This window comes from Ranitomeya variabilis, chromosome 5 (assembly GCF_051348905.1).
Source record: "Ranitomeya variabilis isolate aRanVar5 chromosome 5, aRanVar5.hap1, whole genome shotgun sequence".
In the NCBI taxonomy this organism is placed as follows: domain Eukaryota; kingdom Metazoa; phylum Chordata; class Amphibia; order Anura; family Dendrobatidae; genus Ranitomeya; species Ranitomeya variabilis.
In genome coordinates, this window is record NC_135236.1 from 488,814,174 (window position 1) to 488,841,917 (window position 27,744).

The 27,744-nt window shown below is 42.9% G+C and overlaps 1 protein-coding gene across 1 annotated transcript in view; it reads right to left on the reverse strand.

Moving 5' to 3' along the window:
- APAF1 (apoptotic peptidase activating factor 1) overlaps positions 1-27,744 on the reverse strand; it is a 147,291-nt gene that overhangs the window by 112,133 nt on the left and 7,414 nt on the right. The window contains exons 2-6 of the mRNA XM_077265565.1: positions 12,819-13,036; positions 10,996-11,185; positions 9,827-10,024; positions 8,273-8,456; positions 3,663-3,775 (exon numbers count right to left, since the gene is read on the reverse strand). Coding sequence (XP_077121680.1) covers positions 3,663-3,775; positions 8,273-8,456; positions 9,827-10,024; positions 10,996-11,185; positions 12,819-12,956 — 823 coding nt within the window. The 5' untranslated portion in view covers positions 12,957-13,036. The remainder of the gene's footprint in view (positions 1-3,662; positions 3,776-8,272; positions 8,457-9,826; positions 10,025-10,995; positions 11,186-12,818; positions 13,037-27,744) is intronic.

Below are 27,744 nucleotides of genomic sequence, written 5' to 3' on the forward strand. Positions count from 1 at the left end.
GATAGAAATCTTCAGACTTCGCTATACACAAACGCTCGCTCAGTTCAGCTGAGCGTGTATGTGTCCTGCATGGAAAGAGGGGTGTAAGTTAATATCATACAGCCCAGGAGGGCTGAATTCAAACTCACCAATCCTTCACTTCCCCAATATCAATTTTTCTGGATAGAATCTGGAGACCATCAAACATATTAAGATGGTCAGCTGCTACCCGCCACAAAATTGTAATGTTTGACCGGAACCCGTCAGCCCAATTTTCATATGGATGTAGTAATATGGCTGTACTTAGGTGCTTGGCTCCTAATAAATTGATACCTGTTATGTAGAGATTTATAGTGCTGTTCATGAAAAACACAACCAGTCATCTATTTCACTCACTGCTACTTGCATATCCTAAGGCTATATGCACACGTTGAGTATTTGGATGCAGAAATTTCTGCACCATTTCTGCATCTCTTGGCAATGAAAATGCAGCGGCAATAATTAGCATTTTTGCATGCATTTTTGAACAGCAATGAATGTTATAAAGATAGATAATAGATAGAGATATATTCACAGACCGAAAGACATAGACAATTGCACAACCCCTTGACATAAAATTATATCCTCTATAGCTTATAGAACAGATTTTGGTTAAATAAAAACATTTTTTTTCATAAACAGCAAAGTTAAAGCAGACAGCTGACAGTGGGTATTATCAGGCTGAGAAGGTCCATTTTGGGCCCTTCCCAGCCTAAAAATACCAGCCGCAACACATTAGATGCACCAATTCTGGAGGTTTGCCCTGGCTCTTCCTGATTGCACTGGTGGGTAATGGGGCTTGGGGTTGATGTCAGCTGTGAAGTGTCCAAAAACACATTTGACATCAAGCCCTGGTGTTAGTAATGGAGAGGTATCTATCAGACACCCACATTACTAGCCCAGTAAGAAATGAGAAAAATCACTCACAAAAATACTTTATTGAAATTTAAAAAAACAAAACAAAAAAAAAACAAAACACACTATCCATCATTCACCAATTTATCTGGCGCCAGTCCAGAGCGGTGACCTCAGTTACATCACTGCTCTTCAGATAGTCCTGCTCACTCTGCGCTCTGGATTACGTCGGATTCAGTGGACTACGTCAGACCTGCATGCAAACTTTTCTTTCTAACAAATTGGTGAATAATGGACAGTGTCTTTTCCTCCGTAAAAGGTTTTCAGATTTCCATTTGTGGACTACGGCAGACCTGGATGTGAACTTTTTTTTAATAAATTGGTGAATGAGGGATAGTGTGAAGGAGATCTTTTTTTCCAATAAAGTATTTCTGTGTGCGCTTTTTTTTTTTCCTTACTGTGCTAGTAATAAGGGTGTCTGATAGCCACATCTCCATTACTAGCCCCAGGACTTGATGTCTGCTGTGTTTTTGGATAATACACAGCTGACATCAACCCCAAACACTACTAGCCCGACTGCCACTACACCAGGGCAATCGGGAAGAGCCAAGGCAAAGCTGCATCTAATGTGATGCACCACTTCTGGGGTGAATGGGGGCCGGTATTTTTAGGCTGGGAACGTCACAATAAACATGAACCTTCCAGCCTAATAACATCAGCTCACAGCAGTCAGCTTTACCTTTGCTGGTTACAAAAAAATGGGGGAACCCCATGTCATTTTATTTTTTCTTCAATTTAATAAAAAAAAAGATATCCAATATGCTCCCCAGGGTGCACTTTTCTTTTATGTCAGTGTTATGCAATTATACATCTATATGTCTGTCTATATATATAGCTCTATAACATTCACTGCTGTCTAAAAACGTGGGCAAAAAATAAAAAATGCCAGAAAAACGCAGCAAATCTGCAATCATTTTTAGACCTTCATCTTTATAGCGTTTTTGACTGACATAATTAATAATAAGTCAATGTGTAAAAAACGCAGCACCGAATCTGCAAATCACAAATAGGCAACGTGTGTATGAGACTTCAGGAATCTAATTTTCTTTCCTGGTATCAGGATTCCCTTCAAGTTTTGTGACAAATCGGTGCAGCAAAAACCCAATGTGTACGCTCAGCCTTAAAAGACTTACATATGGTGTAGAGAGAGACCAAGTAGCCGCTTTACACACTTATGAAAGATATAGCCCACTGCATGCGTGCCAACAGCCACAGGACTAGTGGAATAGGCTCGGAAAATGTGGAGGCAGCTGGGAGGTAGTTTCAGCCTCCCTTCCATTGCAGCATGTTCTACTGGATGGAGGAAAACTTCTGCTTAATTCTACTTGTGCCGTTACCCAAAGTCTAGTTAGAACTATAGGCAGACGTGATCATAGCCGCCCTCTCTCTGCTAACACTCCATGGGCCCCGTCAGAACCCCATAGTCCAAACCCATCTACGAGGACACGGGAACCATCCTGACATCAGCACTCATTATTCTACCCACTGGGCATAAACAGCCACCAGGCTTGGTAGATCTCCTTCTGCTGGCATGTGGGAGAAACCAACTCTTGTGCAAACGCCTGTGCCCCAGACTGAAGAAGGTTAGGCTATGATGAGTGATGGTGGCTGTAGGGAAAAAAGGAAACACAAATCATAAAAAAAAAAAAATCCATTGAGGTGTCTGCCTTACTGGACTAATAAATGTATCATGCACAGGCCTGCCCACATCCATTAAAAGGGGTTCAATTTCTTGGGTAGCCGCTTGGAACAAGCCACAGATTTTTTTATGATACACACGGAATAGTGTTTATTTCCAGTAGCTGTACAGCACCAACAAAAAAAAACATAAAAGATAAAATCTCTAGTCTTGTCCAGGCACTAACTAAGAATTACAGACCCTGGCTACTGAGACAAGGCTGAGCTAGTCCCAGCTCAGTCACTCAAAAGCTATTGTCCATATCTGCCCAACACAACCTACTCTCCCCAGCTCTCCCAGCTGGCTGACCAGTGAATATATATATCCACGTGGATTCATACTGACTAGCTTGTCAAGAAATACATTTGCTGCCCCAAGAGTGCCAAAGTTACACATCAGCCCCTGCACAGAAGCTCCAGGAGGAAGCTCATGAGCTTATCGCTACGCATAGTATGTCATAGACACTACTGTCTGGAGATGAGGCCACATGCCATCAGTTCTATTAGGAGATATTAGTCCATAAACATACTATGCACCATGTTGGACACTGAAACTTATCAGTATATAATATAGTTGATAATATCATGATTATCCACAGAATAAGAGTGTTACGTCATTGAATCTAACCCTATAACATAAATGCAGGAAGCACAGCAATTGCTAAAAGCATGTCTGTCACCTATAACATAGGGCCAATATACTAACTGCTGACCCGGATCCCAGAGAAGTGTTCTGCGGGATTCCGCTTTCCGATATGAGCCGTCATTGACAATTTCTTAGCTCCGGTCCACCAGGTTTGGTTGGTGGGACGAGGAAGCCTGCATGAAATATTTCAGACTGCCCCCGCTGACAACTCAACGTTTTCTTGGCTTCTTTTTCAATAACAAGAAAACCAAGATTAAAATCATGTACCGCCCAGAAGAATAAAAAAATATATATATATTTTTTTTTTACCTGCATCCATATGGTTTATGTATAAATACACGTATTCTGCATAGAACAACAGAAATATGATGAGCTCAAATTTCACATTGTTGAAAGTGACACATACCCGACACGGTGTCAATCACACTTCTGTCTCTGCTTGTTAAGAGAACGCGGCACTGGATGTCAAATGCCTTTAGCACCCAGGAATCCCAAATGTCATCCAAGATTAGCAGGCACCTAGGATAAGAATTGTAACAAATGAGAATAACATCACACATAACAGCAATAATATAATATATTTATAGATTTCTTATCGTACAGCCAAGGGACGAGGGACATTACATGTACATAGGAGAAAACGGACGTAAGACAAAGAGTGCCTGTACGGGGTATATATTCAAAGTGCTGGCGTATATTAAGGGGAGATATATCTGGCAGCAATCCTGCACTCAGGCTTGGAATCAGGCCTACATGAAATAATTGGGGATTTGTTTAAATAAAATCTAGTAGCCGCGGAGAAAGGTTCCTAATGTCTATATTCGTGGTAGTTACAAAGAGCATCAAAAGCTCTAAGGACCTGTCCTGGACAGCACAGACAACTTATTCATGTCAAAGGGCAATATGTAGCGTTTAATTTCTCCTGTGGTGGCGCTGCAGAAAATTAAATACATATTGCCAGGTCTCCTCATAGATAACAGCCAATTGCCAGTGGAGAACCCCTTTAGCGACCTTGTGACTGTAATTATAGTCTAAAAATTGTCCATTTACCCCGATCATATAAAAATATTTAGAATACATAAATGGTGAAAATTTGGGTCATAGCAGTATGGTCCCTTACATGGCAAAGTTATTTAAAGGGGAAATATCAGGTCCAATAAAGCCATTAACCTGAAAGTTAATAGCATTATGGAGATAACCGATTCACTGCTCCAAGCACTGATAGCGGCAGATGTAAGCACGCCCGGCACCGACTGACAGTCGGCTCAGCAGTGCATCAGTACAGAGACGGCTGTCAGTCACTGCTGGGCATGCACCCAATCAGCGCTGGCGTCACTGTCCCAGCCTTCGGACAAATGGAACATGAAGCAGAAGTCCGGGCTTCAGCTGATCTCTGGACTTCCTCTTCATGTTCCATTTGTCCAAAGGTGGTGACAGGGATGCCAGCGCCGATTGGGTGCCAGCTTCACAACACCGCACAAGAGCCCTGGAGGGAGTGAGTGCCGACACCGTGGGAACGGCGTCCGTATGGGAGCCGAGTATAAGCTTTGTAATGTTATCTGGGCCAAGCGAGGAGTACGAGAAAAAGTTGTCCAAGTAGTGGACAACTTCTTTAAGTATTCTGATTATTAAGCAGCAGCATTCAACGCCAATCTCTACATGCAAAAGTTATAAAAAATAAAAATAAAAAAACAACTCATAATTCAGAAATAAAGTTACCAATTTACCCTACAAACAAGGCAAATTTCCATTTCAGAGTTTTAGTTTTTTCCTCCGTTTCCAAGAGCCATAACTATTTTAATGAGGGCTCGTTTTTGGGGGACAAATTCTACTTTTGAACGACATCATTCATTTTACCACACAGTATACTGGGAAAACAATTCCAAGTGAGGTGAAATTTCCCCAAAAATATGCAGATCTGGCATTGTTCTTTGGGAATTGTTTTTACGGCATATATTGTATGGTAAAAATGACTCGGCAATAGGATTCTACAGGTCAGTATGATGACAGTGATACCAAACTTGTCTAGATTTCTTATTATTTTAGTGATGACAAAAAAATTAAAAATTAAAAATTTGTAAAAAAAAAAAAATAATAATTTGATTGCGTTCTCATTTTTTTGAGACCTGTAAAGGTTTGATTTTTTGGGTTGACGGGGGCAGTGTGTGGGGTTATTTTTAGAAGGGCGAGACTTTTTTTTATTGATATCATTTTGGGATAGATATCACACTTTGATTGCTCGCAACTACATTTTCTGGAGACATTGTGGCAGCCACAGAAAAGTGCCATTTTGGTGTTTCTATTTTTTTGTTTCTGTTGACGGTGCTTACCGATTGGACTTTTATGGAAGCGGTAATGGCATAAATGTGTATTTTTTAGATCTTTACTTTTAACAGGGAAAAGGGGGCGATTTGGATTTTTATATTCAATATTTTTGTAAAACTTTTTTTTTTTTTACTGTATTTTTTAGTCCCCATAAGGGACATCAACCTGCGATCATGTGATCACATTTATAAGGCTAGTTTCACACTAGCGTTTTGAGGAGCTGCGGACTTCCTCCGTGAAGCCTCACCCTCGGCCGCTAGCTCCGCCTACTTCTGCATGCAGCCTGCGTACCTATCTTTAACTTTAGGTACGCAGGTCATGCTGCTGTATACGGATGCTTCCGCATACAGCAAGCTGCGTCCTACGCTGGTCGCCGCATCGTCAAAACGACGCATGCGGAAGCATCCGCATACAGCGGCACGACCTGCGTACCTAATGTTAAAGATAGGTACGCAGGCCGCATGCAGAAGTAGCTAGCGGAGCTAGCGGCAGAGGTGCGGCAGAGGGCGGGGATTCACAGAGGAAGTCCGCAGCCGTCCGCAGCTCCTCAAAACGCTAATGTGAAACCAGCCTTATACACATCAATACCAAAGTCTCGTTTGAAGCCCAACCACAGACTGACTGAAATTATCTAAGATGCGCTCCATCTTCTGGCTAGAACATTTGAGACTAAATTAATACATCTGAGAAAATCAATCCGATTATGCTAATCACAATCTGGTCAGACTCTGATCGGAATTGAGTAGAAGTGTGATTGTAAGGAGGAGATCGGGCTGCGGGTACCTGTGCTGCGCTGGGTCCGGAACTGTAAAGGCTGCGTCCCTTGTTTCCCAGGGGAAGGCAAAAAGGACCGGACCGGGGCTCTGACCCGGAAGCTGAGAGCGCGGTAAAAAGGGAAAGAGTCGGGGAATTTCCCGCCAGCCGTGAGAGGGGCAAGGTCCGTACGCAAGCATGCTCCGCAAGGTGTGCAGCCAGGCCGAGACAAAACAGGGCGGCCATATGCCAGGACGCTGCCGAAGCCTGCCGCTGTGACAGGGAGAGAGCCGAGAGCCCCGTTCAGCTGAGCACCGCACGTAAGCTTAAGAGCCAGGGCAGGGTGCAGGACTGTTTGTTGCTGCCCACACTGCCGGACGGTCAAACCGTTCGACCAGGACCCTGACAGTATTGAGGCCTTGCCTGCGTTGGCCACAGCCACCTATGGACTAGGGGCCCAGTGGAAGGTACCAGACACTGACACCGACCACTGCCGCCAGAAGACAGACCACCGTTACCAACAAGACTTGGACAAGCACCGCGCCAGCTGTTGTTGGCGCTACTGACTTTCAAGCAGCATCTACAGTCGGAGGAACTTCTGACACAATAAGTGTACAAAAGAACTACCGTTACCTTCCTCATTAACTCTGCATATTATTTACACCTGAACCGTTTATTCCCTCGTTTAACCATTCATATCCCTGCGAGGAGTTAACCCGTTAAATAAATACTTATATATATTTGTTAACCCTTGCTCTGCCTTCTGTCTGTCACTGCATCCCGCAACCCGCTTACATGATCAGAGTGTGATCCAATTTTCTCAAATATGGAAAATACAAAAAAAAAATGAATACATTTCTCTATTTTCTCCATTCTGTCAGTCAGAGGAAATCGTACCGCACTCTGGTGTCATCCCTGTGAGGTCCGATGTTTTCCCCAGACCCATAGACTTGAATGGCCGAGTGCGATCCGATAATCAGATGCAATTTGTGCATGCTGTGATCTGTTTCTTCCGACCACTCGGTCCGAGAAAAAAAAAAAAAAAAAATTGGATATGTGCACATAGAACAACATGCCGACCATTGTTATCCATCAAAACGACAGATCGCACTCACCAATTTTTATGGTCGCCTGCACAAGTCCTATTAGAGATCTGTTATCTCTTAAACTGCTGTAACTATACAAAGTATTTTTCATGGTAAAAAGGTAAGGCTACTTTTACACATCAGGTTTTTGCCGTCAGGCACAATCCGGCGAGTTTTGAAAAAAACGGATCCGTTTTTTTTCTGCTAGATCCGTTTTTTTCTCATAGAGTTGCATTAGCGCCGGATTGTGCCTAATAGCCACACGTTTCATCCGTTTTTTGCCGGATCCGTCCAAAACGCCCAGTCACTGATCCGGCGAAAAACGTATGAAACTGACATGTGAAATGATGAATCCGGTTTTCCATGCATTATCCATTCAAATCATGCACATTTTCCATTCTGGTCTCTCTCCCCGGAACAGGAAGTCCATCCCCGGGTTAGTTTAAAAAAAAAAAAAAAAAAAAAAAAAAAGGATCCGTTGCATCAGGTTTTCCAGTATTTGCAATGGATCCCTTTTTTTAACAATTAGCTGGATCCTGCCTGACGGCGAAAAACTGATGTGTGAAAGTAGCCTAAGCCACCGCCAGAGGAGACTGCCTGAACAAACCGGCCCCATAGAATTGGTATGAGATTAAAAGAGTATGGCTGCTTTCTTCCAGAGACAGCATCTCTCAGGTCTATGAGCCTGAAATTGTATCTCAGTGCCATTTACTTACACATGGGGATAAGCTGCGGCACTGGTGATGGCTCATGTACAACAGTGGCACCTTTTTTGAAGAAAGCATCCATGGTTGACCACGTAAACGTGGAACTGGAGTATATTTCATTCCAGGTATGCTGTAGAATTGCCTACCTGGGATATGAACGCATTACAAGTTTTCGCAATCTGTCTCTAGCTTCCTCAATATTCAGAGGAGGTCTCTGTGAATACTTGCAGTCCTGATCCAGACGAGTGCACAGATTTTGCAACTTCATCAGCAGACCTGCTTTGTCCTGTTTCCCAACAGAAAGCCAGTGCACTCCTCCGGGGAAACAGTCTGAAAATAAGCACAAGAATGTATGTGTCAGTGAAGGGATAGTGGTAGAACGTTTAAAGCAGCACTCCAGCATTTTTTTTCACCGCTGCAGTGGTGCTTCTACTCTAAGGTCCCTGTTCATATACTCACCCTCCAGCGTCTTCATCTTTTTTTCGGCGACACTTCTGTCCCACAACGCCATTGTGCCCACAGCTTCTGACTGGCCAGAAGTCAGAAGTTATGTCAGAAGCGCTCAGTGCATGTCTATGAGAGCCAGAACGAGGCCAGAACGAGGCTCTCATAGACTAATCTTGATTAGTGATCTCCTGCTCGCTCCATGAAACAATGGAGAAGCCGGCAGCTCACAAAAAAACAGAGACCGATGGCAATAGAAGCGGAAGACGGCGGCAGGTATGAGAGTAGGGTTGGTGACCTTAGGTTGGAAGCACAATTCCAGAAGTACAAAACAAAAAGCTGGAGTGGTGCTATAATCTGTCAGTTATACAAGAACTATTTCACAGATTTATATTTACACTATATATAATGGGCTGATTACTAATTGTGTAGTGGTGAATTACCTTCCCAAATGGAAGGTTGAGGGGCATCTTCAATCACTTCATGCTAAGACACAAAAAACTAGTAATTGCACTTAGAGATCAACCCCAAAATGGCATTTATCAGCACATGACCAAACGGAATATCACACATGTACATGTGCCAACTCTTTCCCTTCATTGCTGTAGGAGATCCAAATATAGCAGAAGAACCTCCATTGCAAGAAATGTAGAGAGCCAAGTTACGGAAGGCCATGTCACTTCTGTCACTATGGTCTGGCACCAGCTGGAATGGGGACTCAGCGGATGACCGCATTGGAGATAGGTGAGGACCCTCATCTATTAGATGTTTATCCTGTGACACAACCTCTTTAAAATACACCATGGCCTTGTTAGTGGAATGGAATCAGACAAAAGTGGACACCGCGTCCTGAGGCATATACGTCCCCTCACACGCTTTTTGATCCTCCATATGAGGTAAGTGTCGTGCCACCATTATACCCGTTCTATTGCCTACCATTACATCTGTGCCTACTGCACATATCAAGGCTAATCTATTTGCACACTGATGAAGGTCTTGACAGACCGAACGTTTGTGATGTGACTACTGTATGTATTGCACATTAAAAAAATTCTTCACTGCATTCAACAGAGTGTGCCCGGTCTTCTATATCACATTCTACGGTTTGGGAACCTACAGGAGGCACCCCCATCTTTGACTGTTCTAGCAATTTTTCTGTTATTTTACATTTTTGTCTTGGTGATTATACATATACAAAATCAACAAAGTGATTCCATGGCACTGAAGTGGAGTAAGAGATGTATAGCGCCACTTACCTTTTAGAATACTGTGGTCCCTGAGGGCTTCTGCAGCTAATACTGACTTGCCACAGCCAGCCATGCCATATACTGTGACCCAACCGGACTCATTCATCAAACGGTACAAGCTGTCCTGGATGTCTTTTATTAGCTTCTTCCGAGAGACGAACACAACTGGTCTCTGTGGCACTCCGCCTTCACACAAAGCGGTTTTCACTAAAATCAGACAATTCAAAATCAGAAATGTGCGTAAAATCTCAACATACAAATTATTAATGAGCCACTATACGCTTTCTTCAACATTTCTAAATCTGACTATATACAGAAATTATACAATTTAGGCGATGCCTATGGTTGTATAAATCAGTGCAAATATATCTATGTGAACTATCGGTATTAATAAAAACTGAACAACTCACTTGATTTGTCTTCTTGACCAGGACCTGGACTCCAGTATGTGCTACTACTAGTTTCCTAATTTGTGTGTATTGTCCTGGGGACTACCGTACCCCTTTCCTTATCTCTGCACTGTGATGTGTGTAAAACTTGGTTCAAAGTGACATGAGGAAGAAAGATCGCTGGTTATTACTGTCATATCTTCTCCTACACATCCCATTACCACATTCAGGGGGTCTTCCGCCCCACTTCTAAGACATAGGTGACCAATTCCTAGGATAGGTCATCAATATTAGATCGGTGGAGGTCCACCACCCAGCATCCTCACAGAGTACAGCGTACTGAGTAGAACAGCACAGCTCCATCGCTCTGTTTAGCGTCTGGTGTCAGGTACTGTCGATCAGCTACTGTTCAAAATAGGAATTGCACCTGTAATAACCTGCAGGTTGTGGACCCTGTAAATCAGATGTTTCCAGAATCCGGGTTGTGAACAATTGGTTACAGTACATTATTTTTCCCCAGATTTTCATACCTCTTCAGGGAATACCAGCAGCAAAACATTACTAATACCATTTTGCTGTAGCTTAGTCTGCAATGTTACGACATATTTTATATTCGTAAGGTATAGAACATCAGCAGGCAATCCATCCATTAGTAGCAACATCCTTTTAGAACAGGCTAAACACACTAAAACTCCTTCCTTATAGATGCATACAACACAAATGTAGGAACATAAAATGCCATATGCCCATCAACAGCTGATTCACCCTCAACCAGAACAACCAACTCACCATATGATGTAATACCATTTGATGAAACTTTGCCACTCCCGAATAGATCAATGGAGGACGCCTCTTTCAGAAGAGCAGCCAAGTCTTTGTAACCCTCGTGAAGCAGAGCATTGTAAAAGGAAACAAAAGCGCGGTTGTCTTTGCCAAGAATGATCTTGATGAGCTGATCAGCTCGGTCAAGTTGGGTTGCCTAATAGGAAAGATCAAATGACTTTCACTGGACGGAAAATGAAATTAACCAATTGATACAATTACAGCTTCTGACAGATGCCACCCTCATTAATGTGAGACTATCAAGAAAAACATTAATTATTAGCACTCTCATTTGCCATGTAATGTTATTAACGTCATCCTTCACACCCAACAACTTTATAAAAAATGTAAAGATTAAAGGGCTTGTCCAAGACTTGGGTCATCACTATCAGATCGATGAAGGTCAGACACCCGGCTCCCCCACCCATCAGATATTTGCAGCTCTCTCAATGGCTGAATGTACACTATGGCTCAACACACTCTGCAGATATCATACTTATCTAATGAAGTTAAGCTCTTATTAAAGTTCATAGGAGCTGCTTAGTGTGGGTAAAGTGATCTGATATTGGGATGATGCAGTATTTTTTAACTTTAGAAATCAAGAAGTTTGTACATTTTATCAGATGCTGGACTGTGCCAACTTTACACAAGTTTCTGTCCAATTAACCAGTGAGGGGAACATGTGTCCTTACACATGGAAACATTCTAGCTATTGACGTGATGTGAGCTATCCATATTTGCTTTCTTAACCCACAAATAAACAGGTATTCTGGTCTCAGGCATGTAAAGCAATAATTGTTGGGTTTCAGACCTCTGGGTACCCCACTAAACACGAGAATTAAGGTGTACCTGTGCTGATTCACAGTCTTTCCCTGTACAGTCACCCTGGCCTCATACTCTGCAAGTTAAATGCAGCATAGCTTCTTTCAAGTCAATTTGGCCAGCACAGCCAGTGGTCAGGGACTGCTCTTCATGGAAAAAACAATGGCGGAGCCACAACGCTGACTTCTGATTTCTTTAGCACTCTGATTTCCATTGCTTGGAGTCCAAGAGGTTAGAACACCACTGATTATAAAGCGAGTAAATATCATAGCACCTTGTCCTGCCTAGTACCCCTTTGATATGTATTACCTATTTATCAATCATTACAAGTAGGGATCCCTTAGGCTAGGTTCACATTGCGTTAAGGCAATCCGTTAAGAGCATAGCGCTAGCGGATTGCGCTAACGCAATGTTTCTCTAGGGTCCGCGTTCGCCGTCCCCGCTAGCGCAGATCCCCGATCTGCGGTAGCGAGGAACGGACCTCGGGCGCACCTCGGACGCTGCAAGCAGCGTCCGAGGTCCGTCACAAGAGAAAGGCACATCGCTAGCGCGTGCCGAAAATGGCATGCGCTAACGATGCGCTACAGGCAAAAATAACATTGCTATCAATGGGTGCGCTAACGGACCCGTTGCACGGCGTTAATTGCGACATTTTCGCAGTGCAACGCAGTCCGTTAGCGTTAACCCATTAACGCAATGTGAACCTAGCCTTATCTTTAAGGTGGAAAAGAGTTGTACACAATGATGGAGGAGAAAGTTCACTCATCACTTCATACAACTCGTCACCACTGGAGCCGCTCATAGAACAGGGTTACACTTTACGATTGGTTATTGGTGGACCCTCACTGATCGAAAATGGTTTTTATTTAGGTTTTCTTTGCCTGTGTATCATAATAAATGTGCAGCTTTATGATGGAACGTTGGCAAAATAAGACATGTTGATGCTGAATAAGTGAATGGTCACATACCTTATTTTTCACAGTTTCCTCCTCGTGTGGTGTAATGACCTCATCACTTATCATATGGTCCATGATGTATGAGGATCTGATATCCTTTGCGAGCACTGCTCGATTCTGAAGAAGTAAGCTTTTGGCCCTCTCGTCCATTTTCTCCTTTTATTTTTTAGTATTTCTAAATAATACATTCACTTTGTGTTAAATGCATAAATCAGTATAATACTCGCCACCTGTAGAGAAAGAACGTGGACAAGGTAAATGAAATTGACAACACAGACGCTGCTCAAAAATATTAAGAGAACACTTGTACATCCCAATAGAACCCCAAGTCAATGAACCTTCAGAAATATCTGTCCCATTAGTCTAGGGCCAGAAGGTGGGACAGTGGAGAAGTGGTAGTGCAGCCAAAGTGTCACACACCTGCGGTGGGCCAATGTCCGCACAATTGTGAATTAAAATGGTGCAGTAATTGGATGTCACTATTCACCTTTGGACCAAAAATAACAATGGTTTTGCAGGTGACCAAAGACAATTATTCTATCGTTATTCTTCAGGATTGATTTTGCTCTACTTAAGGAATCTGCCATTGTCACTACTGCTAGCATGAGGCGGTAGCTTTAGCCCATTCAGATTGTACAGGTAGACAAGCTCCTGCAGGATGGTATTTCCATACGTGCCATTGCAAAGGTTTGCTGGGTTTCCAAGCACAAACTCAAGAGCATGGGACCGATACGAGGACATGAACCATTATACAATGAAAGCCGGACTGGGCAGCAGAAGTGCATCAATACAACAGCAGAACCAGGGTCTTTGTGAAAGTGAACCCCAGAAAATTACGTCCAGTGTGCTACTGGTATGCATATATCCGTAGTACAGCAGGTATGTGAGAATTCAATAAAAACAGTTTTTATTCAACATATACAGTTACGTCCATATATATTTGGAAAGAGACAACATTTTTCTAATTTTGGTTATAGACATTACCACAATGAATTTTAAACAAAACAATTCAGATGCAGTTGAAATTCAGACTTTCAGCTTTCATTTGAGGGTATCCACATTAAAATTGGATGAAGGGTTTAGGAGTTTCAGCTCCTTAACATGTGCCACCCTGTTTTTAAAGGGACCAAAAATAATTGGACAGACTAAATAATTTTACATAAAATGTTCATTTTTAGTACTTAGTTGAAAATCCTTTGTTGGCAATGACTGCCTGAAGTCTTGAACTCATGGACATCACCAGACGCTGTGTTTCCTCCTTTTTGATGCTCTGCCAGGCCTTTACATTCCTGGGTTGCTTTGGCTTTATGTTTTGGGTCATTGTCCATCTGTAGTATGAAATGACGACCAATCAGTTTGGTTGCATTTGGCTGGATCTGAGCACACAGTATGTCTCTGAATACCTCAGAATTCATTCGGCTGCTTCTGTCCTGTGTCACATCATCAATAAACACTAGTGACCCAGTGCCACTGGCAGCCAGGCATGCCCAAGCCATCACACTGCCTCCGCCGTGTTTTACAGATGATGTGGTATGCTTTGGATCATGAGCTGTACCACGCCTTCGCCATACATTTCTCTTTCCATCATTCTGGTAGAGGTTGATCTTGGTTTCATCTGTCCAAAGAATGTTCTTCCAGAACTGTGCTGGCTTTTTTAAATGTTTTATAGCAAAGTCCAGTCTAGCCTTTTTATTCTTGATGCTTATGAGTGGCTTGCACCGTGCAGTGAACCCTCTGTATTTACTTTCATGCAGTCTTCTCTTTATGGCAGATTTGGTTATTGATACGCCGACCTCCTGGAGAGTGCTGTTCACATGGTTGGCTGTTGTGAAGGGGTTTCTCTTCACCATGGAGATTATTCTGCGATCATCCACCACTGTTGTCTTCCGTGGGCGCCCAGGTCTTTTTGCATTGATGAGTTCACCAGTGCTTTCTTTCTTTCTCAGGATGTACCAAACTGTAGATTTTGCCACTCCTAATATTGTAGCAATTTCTCGGATGGGTTTTTTCTGTTTTCGCAGCTTAACCCCTTTCTGACATTAGACGTACTATCCCGTTGAGGTGGGGTGGGCCCGTATGACCGCCGACATGATAGTACGTCATATGCTATCGGCCGCGCTCACGGGGGGAGCGCGGCCGATCGCGGCCGGGTGTCAGCTGATTATCACAGCTGACATCCGGCACTATGTGCCAGGAGCGGTCACGGACCGCCCCGGCACATTAACCCCCGGCACACTGCGATCAAACATGATCGCAGTGTTCCGGCGGTATAGGGAAGTATCGCGCAGGGAGGGGGCTCCCTGCATGTTTCCCTGAGACCCCCGGAGCAACGCGATGTGATCGCGTTGCTCCGAGGGTCTCTTACCTCCTCCTCCCTGCAGCAGGCCCGGATCCAAGATGGCCACGGCATCCGGGTCCTGCAGGGAGGTGGCTTCACTGCGCCTGCTCAGAGTAGGCGCCAGGAAGCCTGGATCTGTGAACGTCAGATCGGTGATCTGACACAGTGCACAGCAAAGTGTCAGATCGGCGATCTTACACTATAACATGATGCCCCCCTGGGGCAATGTTATAGTGTAAAAAAATATATATATATCCCCCCAAAAAAAATAATATAAAAATATATATATATATATATATTGTTCCTATAAATACATTTCTTTATCTAAATAATAAAAAAAAACAATAAAAGTACACATATTTAGTATCGCCACGTCCATAACGACCCGTCCTATAAAACTGTCCCACTTCCCTTCAGTGAACACCATAAAAAAAAAAAAAAAAACGAAGCAGAAAACAACGCCTTATTATCATACCGGGAGTAAAAGCTCACAGACACAAAAAGAGGACTTAAAAATCCTCCAGAAAATTGAAAAAAAATCACAGAGAAAAAAGCAGAGATGATTACCTGCTGAAGCCTCCAAACAAATGCACCAGCAGGGCGCATCGGACCCGATTAATGATTGCAAAAAACAGGTGCAAAAAATACAGATGAAACAACCACTTTCAACCCAGTGTTGGCTGTTTGGCATTAGTGCACAGAAAGATAAGCGATAATAGTCTGTATGTGGCATTGTTCACACAGGCAATGCAGAGCATCTGGCTAACAGCCTATTAGTAACGCACATACAGGCGGACTACCCAGTGCTACAAAATGCATGCTGTGTGAATAGAGAATTTTTTGCCATCATTAATTGGGTCCGATGCACCCTGCTGGTGCATTTATTTGGAGGCTTCAGCAGGTAATCATCTCTGCTTTTTTCTCTGTGATTTTTTTCAATTTTCTGGAGGATTTTTAAGTCCTCTTTTTGTGTCTGTGAGTTTTTACTCAATGTTTAGCGTAGGACCGGCAAAATGTAAGGACCCTTGACGCGGGTTGCCGGCTTACGTATTGAGGCCCCAATATAAACTAATACCTTACATACATTGATATGTGGGTTTTTTTTGCACTTTATCTTGCAGGGCGCAGTCGAACCAAGATGGCTCTGTAAACTGTAGGCCTCTATTCACACAGCATGAATTTTGTAGCACTGGGCGCCTGTATGACGCTCCTTCCCTTCCGAGCTCTGCCATGCGCTCAAACGGTGGTTCCCCCCCACATATGGGGTATCAGTGTACTCAGGACAAATTGTACAACAACTTTTGACATCCAATTTCTTCTCTTACCCTTGGGAAAATAAAAAATTGGGGGCGAAAAGATCATTGATTTTTTACTTTTACGGCTCTGCATTATAAACTTCTGTGAATCACTTAATGGGTCAAAGTGATCACCACACATCTAGATAAGTTCCTTAGGGGGTCTACTTTCCAAAATGGTGTCACTTGTGGGGGGTTTCAATGTTTAGGCACATCAGCGGCTCTCCAAACGCAAGATGGCGTGCCATCTCAATTCCAGTCAATTTTGCATTGAAAAGTCAAATGGCGCTCCTTCGCTTCCGAGCTCTGCCATGCGCCCAAACAGTGGTTTACCCCCACATATGGGGTATCGGCGTACTCAGGACAAATTGTACAACAACTTTTGGGGTCCATTTTCTCCTGTTACCCTTGGTAAAATAAAACAAATTGGAGCTGAAGTACATTTTTTGTGAAAAAAGTTAAATGTTCATTTTTATTTAAACATTCCAAAAATTCATGTGAAACACCTTAAGGGTTAATAAACTTCTTGAATGTGGTTTTGAGCACCTTGAGGGGTGCAGTTTTTAGAATGGTGTCACACTTGGTTATTTTCTATCATATAGACCCCTCAAAATGACTTCAAATGAGATGTGGTCCCTAAAAAAAAATGGTGTTGTAAAAATGAAAAATTGCTGGTCAACTTTTAACCCTTATAACTCCCTAACAAAAAAAAATTTTGGTTCCAAAATTGTGCTGATGTAAAGTAGACATGTGGGAAATCTTACTTATTAAGTATTTTGTGTGACATATCTCTGTGATTTAATTGCATAAAAATTCAAATTTGGAAAATTGCGAAATTTTCAAAATTGTCGCCAAATTTCCGTTTTTTTTTCATAAATAAATGCAGGTAATATCAAAGAAATTTTACCACTATCATGAAGTACAATATGTCACGAGAAAACAATGTCAGAATCACCAGGATCCGTTGAAGCGTTCCAGAGTTATAACCTCATAAAGGGACAGTGATCAGAATTGTAAAAATTGGCCTGGTCATTAACGTGCAAACCACCCTCGGGGGTAAAGGGGTTAAGGATGGCTTGTTTCACCTGCATGGAGAGCTCCTTTGACCGCATGTTTACTTCACAGCAAAACCTTCCAAATGCAAGCACCACACCTCAAATCAACTCCAGGCCTTTTATCTGCTTAATTGAGAATGACATAACGAAGGGATTGCCCACATCTGTCCATGAAATAGCCTTGGAATCAATTGTCCAATTACTTTTGGTCCCTTTAAAAACAGGGTGGCACATGTTAAGGAGCTGAAACTCCTAAACCCTTCATCCAATTTTAATGTGGATACCCTCAAATGAAAGCTGAAAGTCTGAACTTCAACTGCATCTGAATTGTTTTGTTTAAAATTCATTGTGGTAATGTCTATAACCAAAATTAGAAAAATGTTGTCTCTGTCCAAATATATAAGGACCTAACTGTATATTAAAATTACACTAATACAACCAAGATAGACAAAAAGAAGGATAGTAAATTCCTTGTACCACAAAACTGGCCTACTGTATTATTAGTATCATCAGACAGTACTTGGTGTCGTCTAGAGCACTAACAGCACCAACAGATAATACAGATGTTGGAGTCTATGACAGCAATCAACACCATCTAATCAATAAATGGGAAACCACTGAAAGGTATAAATTCATAAATCCAACTAGGCTTGTAGACATCTGGTATTAAAATATACACAAGAGTGTTCTTAATAGAAATAGCAAATTACATGAGTTGATCTCATATAACCTAGCAGAAAAGTTGGCATATATATTTGTGCGTGATAATTATCACTTAAAGGGAACCTGTCACCCCGTTTTTTCAAGATGAGATAAAAATAGCGTTAAATAGGGGCAGAGCTGTGCTTTACATTAGTGTATTTTTTGTGCCTTTATTCCCCACCTATGCTGCCGAAATACCTTTGTAAAGTCGCCGTTTTGGGTTGTCACTCACGCTGGTCTGGTCATATGGGCGTGGTGACAGCGCTGTTTCTCCCCCAGATCTTGCTCAGCTTTCCGTTGGTGGCGTAGTGGTAAGCGCATGCCCAACAGGCGAATCCACTGCGCAGCTGAAGGATAAGAGCGCGATCTGCGCTATTAAGCGGTTTATTGGTGGGCGCGGACATCTTCCTGAGGCCGCGCATGCGCAGATGGTAGTGCTCTGCTTCCCGGGGCTTCAGGAAAATGGCCGCCGCAATCTCCATCTGCGCACGCGCCGCATCCCGCAGCCATTTTCCTGAAGCCCCGGGAAGCCGAGCACTACCATCTGCGCACGCGCGGCCTCAGGAAGATGTCCGCGCCCACGAATAAACCGCTGAATAGCGCAGATCGCGCTCTTTTCCTTCAGCTGCACAGTGGATTCGCCTGTTGGGCATGCGCAGACCACTACGCCACCAACGGAAAGCTGAGCAAGATCTGGGGGAGAAACAGCGATGTCACCACGCCCATATGACCAGACCAGCATGAGTGACAGCCCAAAACAGCGACTTTACAAAGGTATTTCGGCAGCATAGGTGGGGAGTAAAGGCACAAAAAATACACTAATGTAAAGCACAGCTCTGCCCCTATTTAATGCTATTTTTATCTCATCTTGAAAAAACGGGGTGACAGGTTCCCTTTAACCCCTTTCTGTCATTGGACGTACTATTCCGTCCATGTGGGGTGGGCCCTACTTCCCAAGGACGGAATAGTACGTCCAGCACGATCGGCCGCGCTCACGGGGGGAGCGCGGCCGATCGCGGCCGGGTGTCAGCTGACTATCGCAGCTGACATCCGGCACTATGTGCCAGGAGCGGTCACGGACCGCCACCGGCACATTAACCCCCGGCACACCGCGATCAAACATGATCGCGGTGTACCGGCGGTATAGGGAAGCACCGCGCAGGGAGGGGGCTCCCTGCGTGCTTCCCTGAGACCCCCGGAGCAACGCGATGTGATCGCGTTGCTCCGAGGGTCTCCTACCTCCTTCCTCGCTGCAGGTCCTGGATCCAAGATGGCCGCGGAATCCGGGTCCTGCAGGGAGGGAGGTGGCTTACCGAGTGCCTGCTCAGAGCAGGCGCTGGTAAGCCTGCAGCCCTGCACAGCAGATCGCAGATCTGGCAGAGTGCTGTGCACACTGCCAGATCAATGATCTGTGATGTCCCCCCCGGGACAAAGTAAAAAAGTTAAAAAAAAAATCCCACATGTGTAAAAAAAAAAATAAAAAAAAAATTCCTAAATAAATTAAAAAAAAAAAATTATTCCCATAAATAAATTTCTTTATCTAAATAAAAAAAAATCAAACAATAAAAGTACACATATTTAGTATCGCCGCGTCCGTAACGACCCCACCTATAAAATTACATAACTAGTTAACCCCTTCAGTAAACACCGTTAAAAAAAAAAAAAAAAAAAAAAAAAACGAGGCAAAAAACAACGCTTTATTCTCATACCGCCAATCAAAAAGTGGAATAACACGCGATCAAAAAGACGGATATAAATAACCATGGTACCGCTGAAAACGTCATCTTGTCCCGCAAAAAACGAGGTGCCATACACCATCATCAGCGAAAAAATAAAAAAGTTATAGTCCTCAGAATAAAGCGATGCCAAAATAATTATTTTTTCTATAAAATAGCTTTTATCGTATAAAAGCGCCAAAACATAAAAAAATGATGTAAATGAGATATCGCTGTAATCGTACTGACCCGAAGAATAAAACTGCTTTATCAATTTTACCAAACGCGGAACGGTATAAACGCCTCCCCCAAAAGAAATTAATGAATAGCTGGTTTTTGGTCATTCTGCCTCACAAAAATCGGAATAAAAAGCGATCAAAAAATCTCCCGTGCCCGAACATGTTACCAATAAAAATGTCAACTCGTCCCGCAAAAAACAAGACCTCACATGACTCTGTGGACTCAAATATGGAAAAATTATAGCTCTCAAAATGTGGTAACGCAAAAAATATTTTTTGCAATAAAAAGCGTCTTTCAGTGTGTGACGGCTGCCAATCATAAAAATCCGCTAAATAACCCGCTATAAAAGTAAATGAAACCCCCCTTCATCACCCGCTTAGGCTACGTTCACATTTGCGTCGTGCGCCGCAGCGTCGGCGACGCAACGCACAACGCAGGAACACCGCATGCACAACGCTGCGTTTTGCGACGCATGCGTCCTTTTTTTGCTTGATTTTGTACGCACAAAAAATGCAACTTGCTGCGTCCTCTGCGCCATGACGCGTGCGCCGCAGTGACGCATGCGTCGCAAAACGCAAGTGCAACGCATGTCAATGCGCTCCCATGTTAAATATAGGGGCACATGACGCATGCGGCGACGCTGCGGCGCCCGACGCTGCGGCGCAGAACGCTAATGTGAACGTAGCCTTAGTTAGGGAAAAATTAAAAAAATTTAAAAAATGTATTTATTTCCATTTTCCCATTAGGGTTAGGGCTAGGGCTTGGGTTAGGGCTTGGGTTAGGGCTACATTTAGGGTTGGGGCTAAAGTTAGGGTTAGGGTTGGGGCTAAAGTTAGGGTTAGGGTTTGGATTACTTTTACGGTTGGGAATAGGGTTGGGATTAGGGTTAGGGGTGTGTCTGGGTTAGAGGTGTGGTTAGGGTTACCGTTGGGATTAGGGTTAGGGGTGTGTGTGGATTAGGGTTTCAGTTATAATTGGGGGGTTTCCACTGTTTAGGCACATCAGGGGCTCTCCAAACGTGACATGGCGTCCCATTTCAATTCCAGCCAATTCTGCGTTGAAAAAGTAAAACAGTGCTCCTTCCCTTCCAAGCTCTCCCGTGCGCCCAAACAGGGGTTTACCCCAACATATGGGGTATCAGCGTACTCGGAACACATTGGAGAACAACTTTTGGGGTCCAATTTCTCCTGTTACCCTTGGGAAAATACAAAATTGGGGCTAAAAAATAATTTTTGTGGAAAAAAAAAATATTTTTTATTTGCATGGCTCTGCGTTATAAACTGTAGTGAAACACTAGGGGGTTCAAAGCTCTCACAACACATCTAGATGAGTTCCTTAGGGGGTCTACTTTCCAAAATGGTGTCAATTGTGGGGGGTTTCTACTGTTTAGGTACATTAGGGGCTCTGCAAACGCAATGTCACGCCTGCAGACCATTCCATCTAAGTCTGCATTCCAAATGGCGCGCCTTCCCTTCCGAGCCCTCCCATGCGCCCAAACGGTGGTTCCCCCCCACATATGGGGTATCAGCGTACTCAAGACAAATTGGACAACAACATTTGGGGTCCAATTTCTCCTGTTACCATTGGGAAAATACAAAACTGGGGGCTAAAAAATAATTTTGGGGGGAAATTTTTTATTTTTTTATTTTCACGGCTCTGCGTTATAAACTGTAGTGAAACACTTGGGGGTTCAAAGTTCTCACAACACAACTAGATAAGTTCCTTGGGGGGTCTAGTTTCCAATATTGGGTCACTTGTGGGGGGTTTCTACTGTTTAGGTACATTAGGGGCTCTGCAAACGCAATGTGACGCCTGCAGACCAATCCATCTAAGTCTGCATTGCAAATGATGCTCCTTCCCTTCCGAGCTCTGCCATGCGCTCAAACGGTGGTTCCCCCCCAGATATCAGGTATCAGCGTACTCAGGACAAATTGGACAACAATATATAGGGTCTAATTTCTCCTGTTACCCTTGGAAAAATACAAAACTGGGGGCTAAAAAATAATTTTTGTGGAAAAAAAAATATTTTTTATTTGCACGGCTCTGCGTTATAAACTGTAGTGAAACACTTAGGGGTTCAAATCTCTCACAACACATCTAGATGAGTTCCCTAGGGGGTCTACTTTCCAAAATGGTGTCACTTGTGGTTTTTTTTTACTGTTTAGGTACATTAGGGGCTCTGCAAACGCAATGTGACGCCTGCAGACCATTCCATCTAAGTCTGCATTCCAAATGGCGCTCCATCCCTTCCGAGCCCTCCCATGCGCCCAAACGGTGGTTCCCCCCCACATATGGGGTATCAGCGTACTCAGGACAAATTGGACAACAACTTTTGGGGTCCAATTTCTCCTGTTACCCTCGGGAAAATACAAAACTGGGGGCTAAAATATAATTTTTGTGGGAAAAAATTTTTGTTTTATTTTTACGGCTCTGCATTATAAACTTCTGTGAAGCACTTGGTGGGTCAAAGTGCTCACCACACCTCTAGATAAGTTCCTTAGGGGGTCTACTTTCCAAAATGGTGTCACTTGTGGGGGGGTTTCAATGTTTAGGCACATTAGTGGCTCTCCAAACGCAACATGGCGTCCCATCTCAATTCCTGTCAATTTTGCAGTGAAAAGTCAAACGGCGCGCCTTCCCTTCCGAGCTCTCCCATGCGCCCAAACAGTGGTTTACCCCCACATATGGGGTATCAGCGTACTCAAGACAAATTGCACAACAACTTTTGTGGTCCAATTTCTTCTCTTACCCTTGGGAAAATAAAAAATTGGGTGCGAAAAGATCATTTTTGTGAAAAAATATGATTTTTTATTTTTACGGTCCTGCATTATAAACTCCTGTGAAGCACTTGGTGGGTCAAAGTGCTCACCACACATCTAGATAAGTTCCTTAGGGGGTCTACTTTCCAAAATGGTGTCACTTGTGGGGGGTTTCAATGTTTAGGCACATCAGTGGCTCTCCAAACGCAACATGGCGTCCCATCTCAATTCCTGTCAATTTTGCAGTGAAAAGTCAAACGGCGCTCCTTCCCTTCCGAGCTCTCCCATGCGCCCAAACAGTGGTTTACTCCCACATATGGGGTATCAGCATACTCAGGACAAATTGTATAACATCTTTTGGGGTCCATTTTCTCCTGTTACCCTTGGTAAAATAAAACAAATTGGAGCTGAATTAAATTTTGTGTGAAAAAAAGTTAAATGTTCATTTTTATTTAAACATTCCAAAAATTCCTGTGAAACACCTGAAGGGTTAATAAACTTTTTGAATGTGGTTTTGAGCACCTTGAGGGGTGCAGTTTTTAGAATGGTGTCACACTTGGGTATTTTCTATCATATAGACCCCTCAAAATGACTTCAAATGAGATGTGGTTCTTAAAAAAAAAAATGGTGTTGTAAAAATGAGAAATTGCTGGTCAACTTTTAACCCTTATAACTCCCTAACAAAAAAAAAATTTGGTTCCAAAATGATGCTGATGTAAAGTAGACATGTGGGAAATGTTACTTATTAAGTATTTTGTGTGACATATCACTGTGATTTAATTGCATAAAAATTCAAATTTGGAAAATTGCGAAATTTTCAAAATTTTCACCAAATTTTCATTTTTTTCACAAATAAACGCAGGTAATATCAAAGAAATTTTACCACTATCATGAAGTACAATATGTCACGAGAAAACAATGTCAGAATCACCAGGATCCGTTGAAGCGTTCCAGAGTTATAACCTCATAAAGGGACAGTGGTCAGAATTGTAAAAATTGGCCCGGTCCATAACGTGCAAACCACCCTTGGGGGTGAAGGGGTTAATGGATAAACGCACAATATAAGATATGCCAGCTCAATTTTTATTCATTTCAGTTTATTAGTCTTATCATTTGTTTGCCAACCACTGCTGGCATGCAAATATCTTAAAGTATTAAGCTAGCGTATTTTTCAACCACTATTGATGCATAGAAATATATTTGGATACTAAGCTAGTTCACGTTTTGATATTTCTTTTAAGAACACTCTTGTGTATATTTGAATACCAGATGTCTACAAACCTTGTTGGATTTATAAATATATACCTTTGAGTGGTTTCCCATTTGTTGATTAGATGGTGTTGATTGCTGTCATAGACTCCAATATCTGTATTATCTGTTGGTGCTGTCAGTGCTCAAGGCGACACCAAGTCGTCCAGCCCAGCTTATCCCAACTGATTGGGAGCATGCCCAGAGGTTGTCAGGGAACTGGGTGGAAGTGTCACTTATTGCGCTGCTGATGAAGGCTCATGATAACAGACTTGGAAGATTTATTGCACAGGTTTTAAGAGTCAATGCGTTTTGAGGTCACGCAGGATCTCTTCATCAGGCCATCATGTATTTGATGACGAGGTCCTGTATGACCTCGAAACACGTTGACTCGTAAAACCTGTGCAATAATCTTCCAAGTCTATTATGTCAGGAGCCTTCATCGGCAGCGCAATAAGTGAAACCTCCACCCGGCTTCCATTTTAAGCTGGTTCCTCCTGCGACCCGTGTCCTGCAGCTGCTGCTATATGTGTATCAAACGTTGCTTAGGTGCAACCCCACCAGGTGAGTGGATTCATTTTTCATAAACCACGTTATTATCAGTTAAGACCCTATCTGCACTATATTCAGAGGTTGTCAAGATTCAAGAGTGCATACAGCCATGTTAGGCCATACACACTACTGAGTCACTTTATGAGATGCTGGTCAATTTGATTTTAATTTTTCACAAAATGTTCAGAGATACAGCTCTGGCAAAAATTAAGAGACCACTGCACAGTTTTATAAAAATCAGGTTCTCTACATGTCTGATAGCCATCCCATTCTAGTGTCAGTTGAATTCCAACCAGAGGACACCTCATTCTACTTAATGTGCTTCTGATTAGGTGATCACCTGAACCAAATCGTATTTCACAAAGGATAGTATAAAAAACCCTGCTGTGGTGTTCACAATCCTCTTGCAATAGGACAAGCTGGATGGCAAAACAAGTGCTAGTAATATCACAAAATAGGAATGAAAAAAATAAGTTTAACCATGCCAAAGGAGTTGAAAAGAAAAGTCTTGAGTGAGGAAAAGGGCTCAATTCTGGCTTTACTAGCAGAGGGACACAGTGAGCGTCATGTTGCCTCCATCCTTAAAATTTCTAAGACGGCAGTCGATTACAATAAGGTCAAGCAGCAGACATTGGGGACAACAAAGCTACAGACCGGCAGAGGGCGAAAGCGACTCTCCACTGATCAGGATGACCGTCATCTTATTAGAATGTAACTCAGTAGCCACAGGATGACATCAAGTGACCTACAAAAGGAATGGCAAATGGCAGCTGGGGTGAAGTGCACAGCAAGAACAGTTCGTAACAGGCTCCTAGAGGCAGGACTCAAGTCATGTAAAGCTAGAATGGGCAGGTTGTTCTTTGTGAAGGACGTATGAATCAAGCCGCATACAAGGTTATCCTGGAAAAACAGTTATTCCTTCTGCTCAAGCAATGTTCCCCAACTCTGAGGACTGTTTTTTGCAGCAGGACAATGCGCCATGCCACACAGCTAGGTCAACCAAGGTGTGGATGAAGGTCCACCACATCAAATCCCTGTCATGGCCAGCCCAATCTCCAGACCTCTGGAATGTAATCAAGAGGAAGATAGATAGTCACAAGCCATCAAACAAAGAAGAACTGCTTACATTTTTGCACCAGGAGTGGCATAAGGTCACCCAAAAGCAGTGTGAAAGACTGGTGGAAAGCATGCCAAGACGCATGAAAGCTGTGATTAAAAATCATGGTTATTCCACAAAATATTGATTTCTAAACTCTTCCTGAGTTAAAACATTATTGTTGTTCCTAAATGATTATAAACTTTTTTGCATTATTTGAGGTCTGCAAGCAATGCTTTTTTTTGTTATTTTGACCATTTCTCATTTTCAGAAAATAAATACAAAATTTATTGCTTGGAACTTCGGAGACATGTTGTCAGTAGTTTATGGAATAAAAGAACAATTTACATTTTACTCAAAAAATACACTTATAAAGAGACAAATCAGACAAACTGAACATTTTGCAGTGGTCTCTTAATTTTTGCCAGAGCTGTATGTAAACTCCAGCCCCCAATTGGTCAATGATTTTAGTTTCCTCTGACTATTGATATGTCATTTTGTTTTTAACAAATTATAACATTTTCTGTCAGTAAAGATTTTCAACTGGAATCTTAAATCACACATTAGATTCTAAATTGTTTCCTTAATTTTGCCGTCATACAGTTAAAGGGGTTGGCCACTTGAAAATTTGCATTTGTAGATTGTGAGCCCTCGCGGGCAGGGTCCTCTCTCCTTCTGTAGCAGTCGAGACTTGTATTGCTTAAGATTACTGTACTTGTTTTTTATTATGTATATCCCTTGTCACATGTAAAGCGCCATGTAACAAATGGTGCTATAATAATAAATAATAACAATTGTAAACAATGGTCAGAATGGTATTTTAAAAAAAGAAAAAAAAGCGATACTAACAGAATCAATACCTTGCCGCATCTTAAATCCCTTTAAAGGGAATCTGTCACCCACCCCCCAAGACGTATATGACCTATTAATATGGGCATACAGATATTAGAAATGTTACACTAGTCCTACCTGTATGTCTCATATTAATGGCCTTGTTGCTGAGAAATCATATTTTATTCCCTTATACTAATGATTTCTTTTAGGCTCCGGGGCGTACGGTGCCTGGTAAAAATCCCTGTCTCCTGTCTTCATTATAATTCTACCCCCTCTCATGCACATCAGTTGTGGCACCCCTCAAAAATCCATACCTCATTCTCCCTTCTATGGGCACTGCGATCAGGGATCTTCCGCGTCGGCGAGTTACTGTGACCTCCGGCATGCGCGCAGATAAGATGCTCTCCCCACTTGCTCCCTGCACAGAAAACTATGTACAGAATGGTATAGGTCTAACACTGGGTCCCATTGGTGGATGGACCACAAAGCCAAGCTCATCCAATTCCAGACTGGTAGTCAGGGGTGGACATGCCAGTGGTGCAATCTGTCCAGAGCCGCCCAGGGGCCCTTGAGTTCAGGGGTGCAGCTTCCAAAACAGCTTGTGTTACAGACACATCATTGAAGTGCACAAGGCCCTGTTCTGTTGTGCACCCCAGCCTGGTGCCATGGTTAGGCATATACCCTCATGTGCTTAGATCATGGACATATCCCACCCTATACAGAATAGCGCCCCAGCCTGTGGCTATAGTCAGACATATCCCGCCCTATACAGAAGGGCACCCTAGTCTGTGTCCATGGTTAGGCATATACCTCCTGTACTTAGATCATGGACATATCCAATTGTGAAGAATATTTGAGATATAATTTCATGCCAATCATTTGTATTCTATTTGGCATGAGTTTATAAAATCCGCTTTCTTTGTGCAGCATGGACAGGAAACCTGGCTCAGCAGGTCATCCAGCATTCTCAAAGCCTCAAGGAGAAAGATGCCACCTAGCTCAGCAGGTGGTCAAGCCTCAAAAGGCTGTGAGTAACACAATGAGACAGCTAAGCCAAGGACAAAGGCGTGCTTGAAATATAGTCATGCTGAATCGAAGCTACCA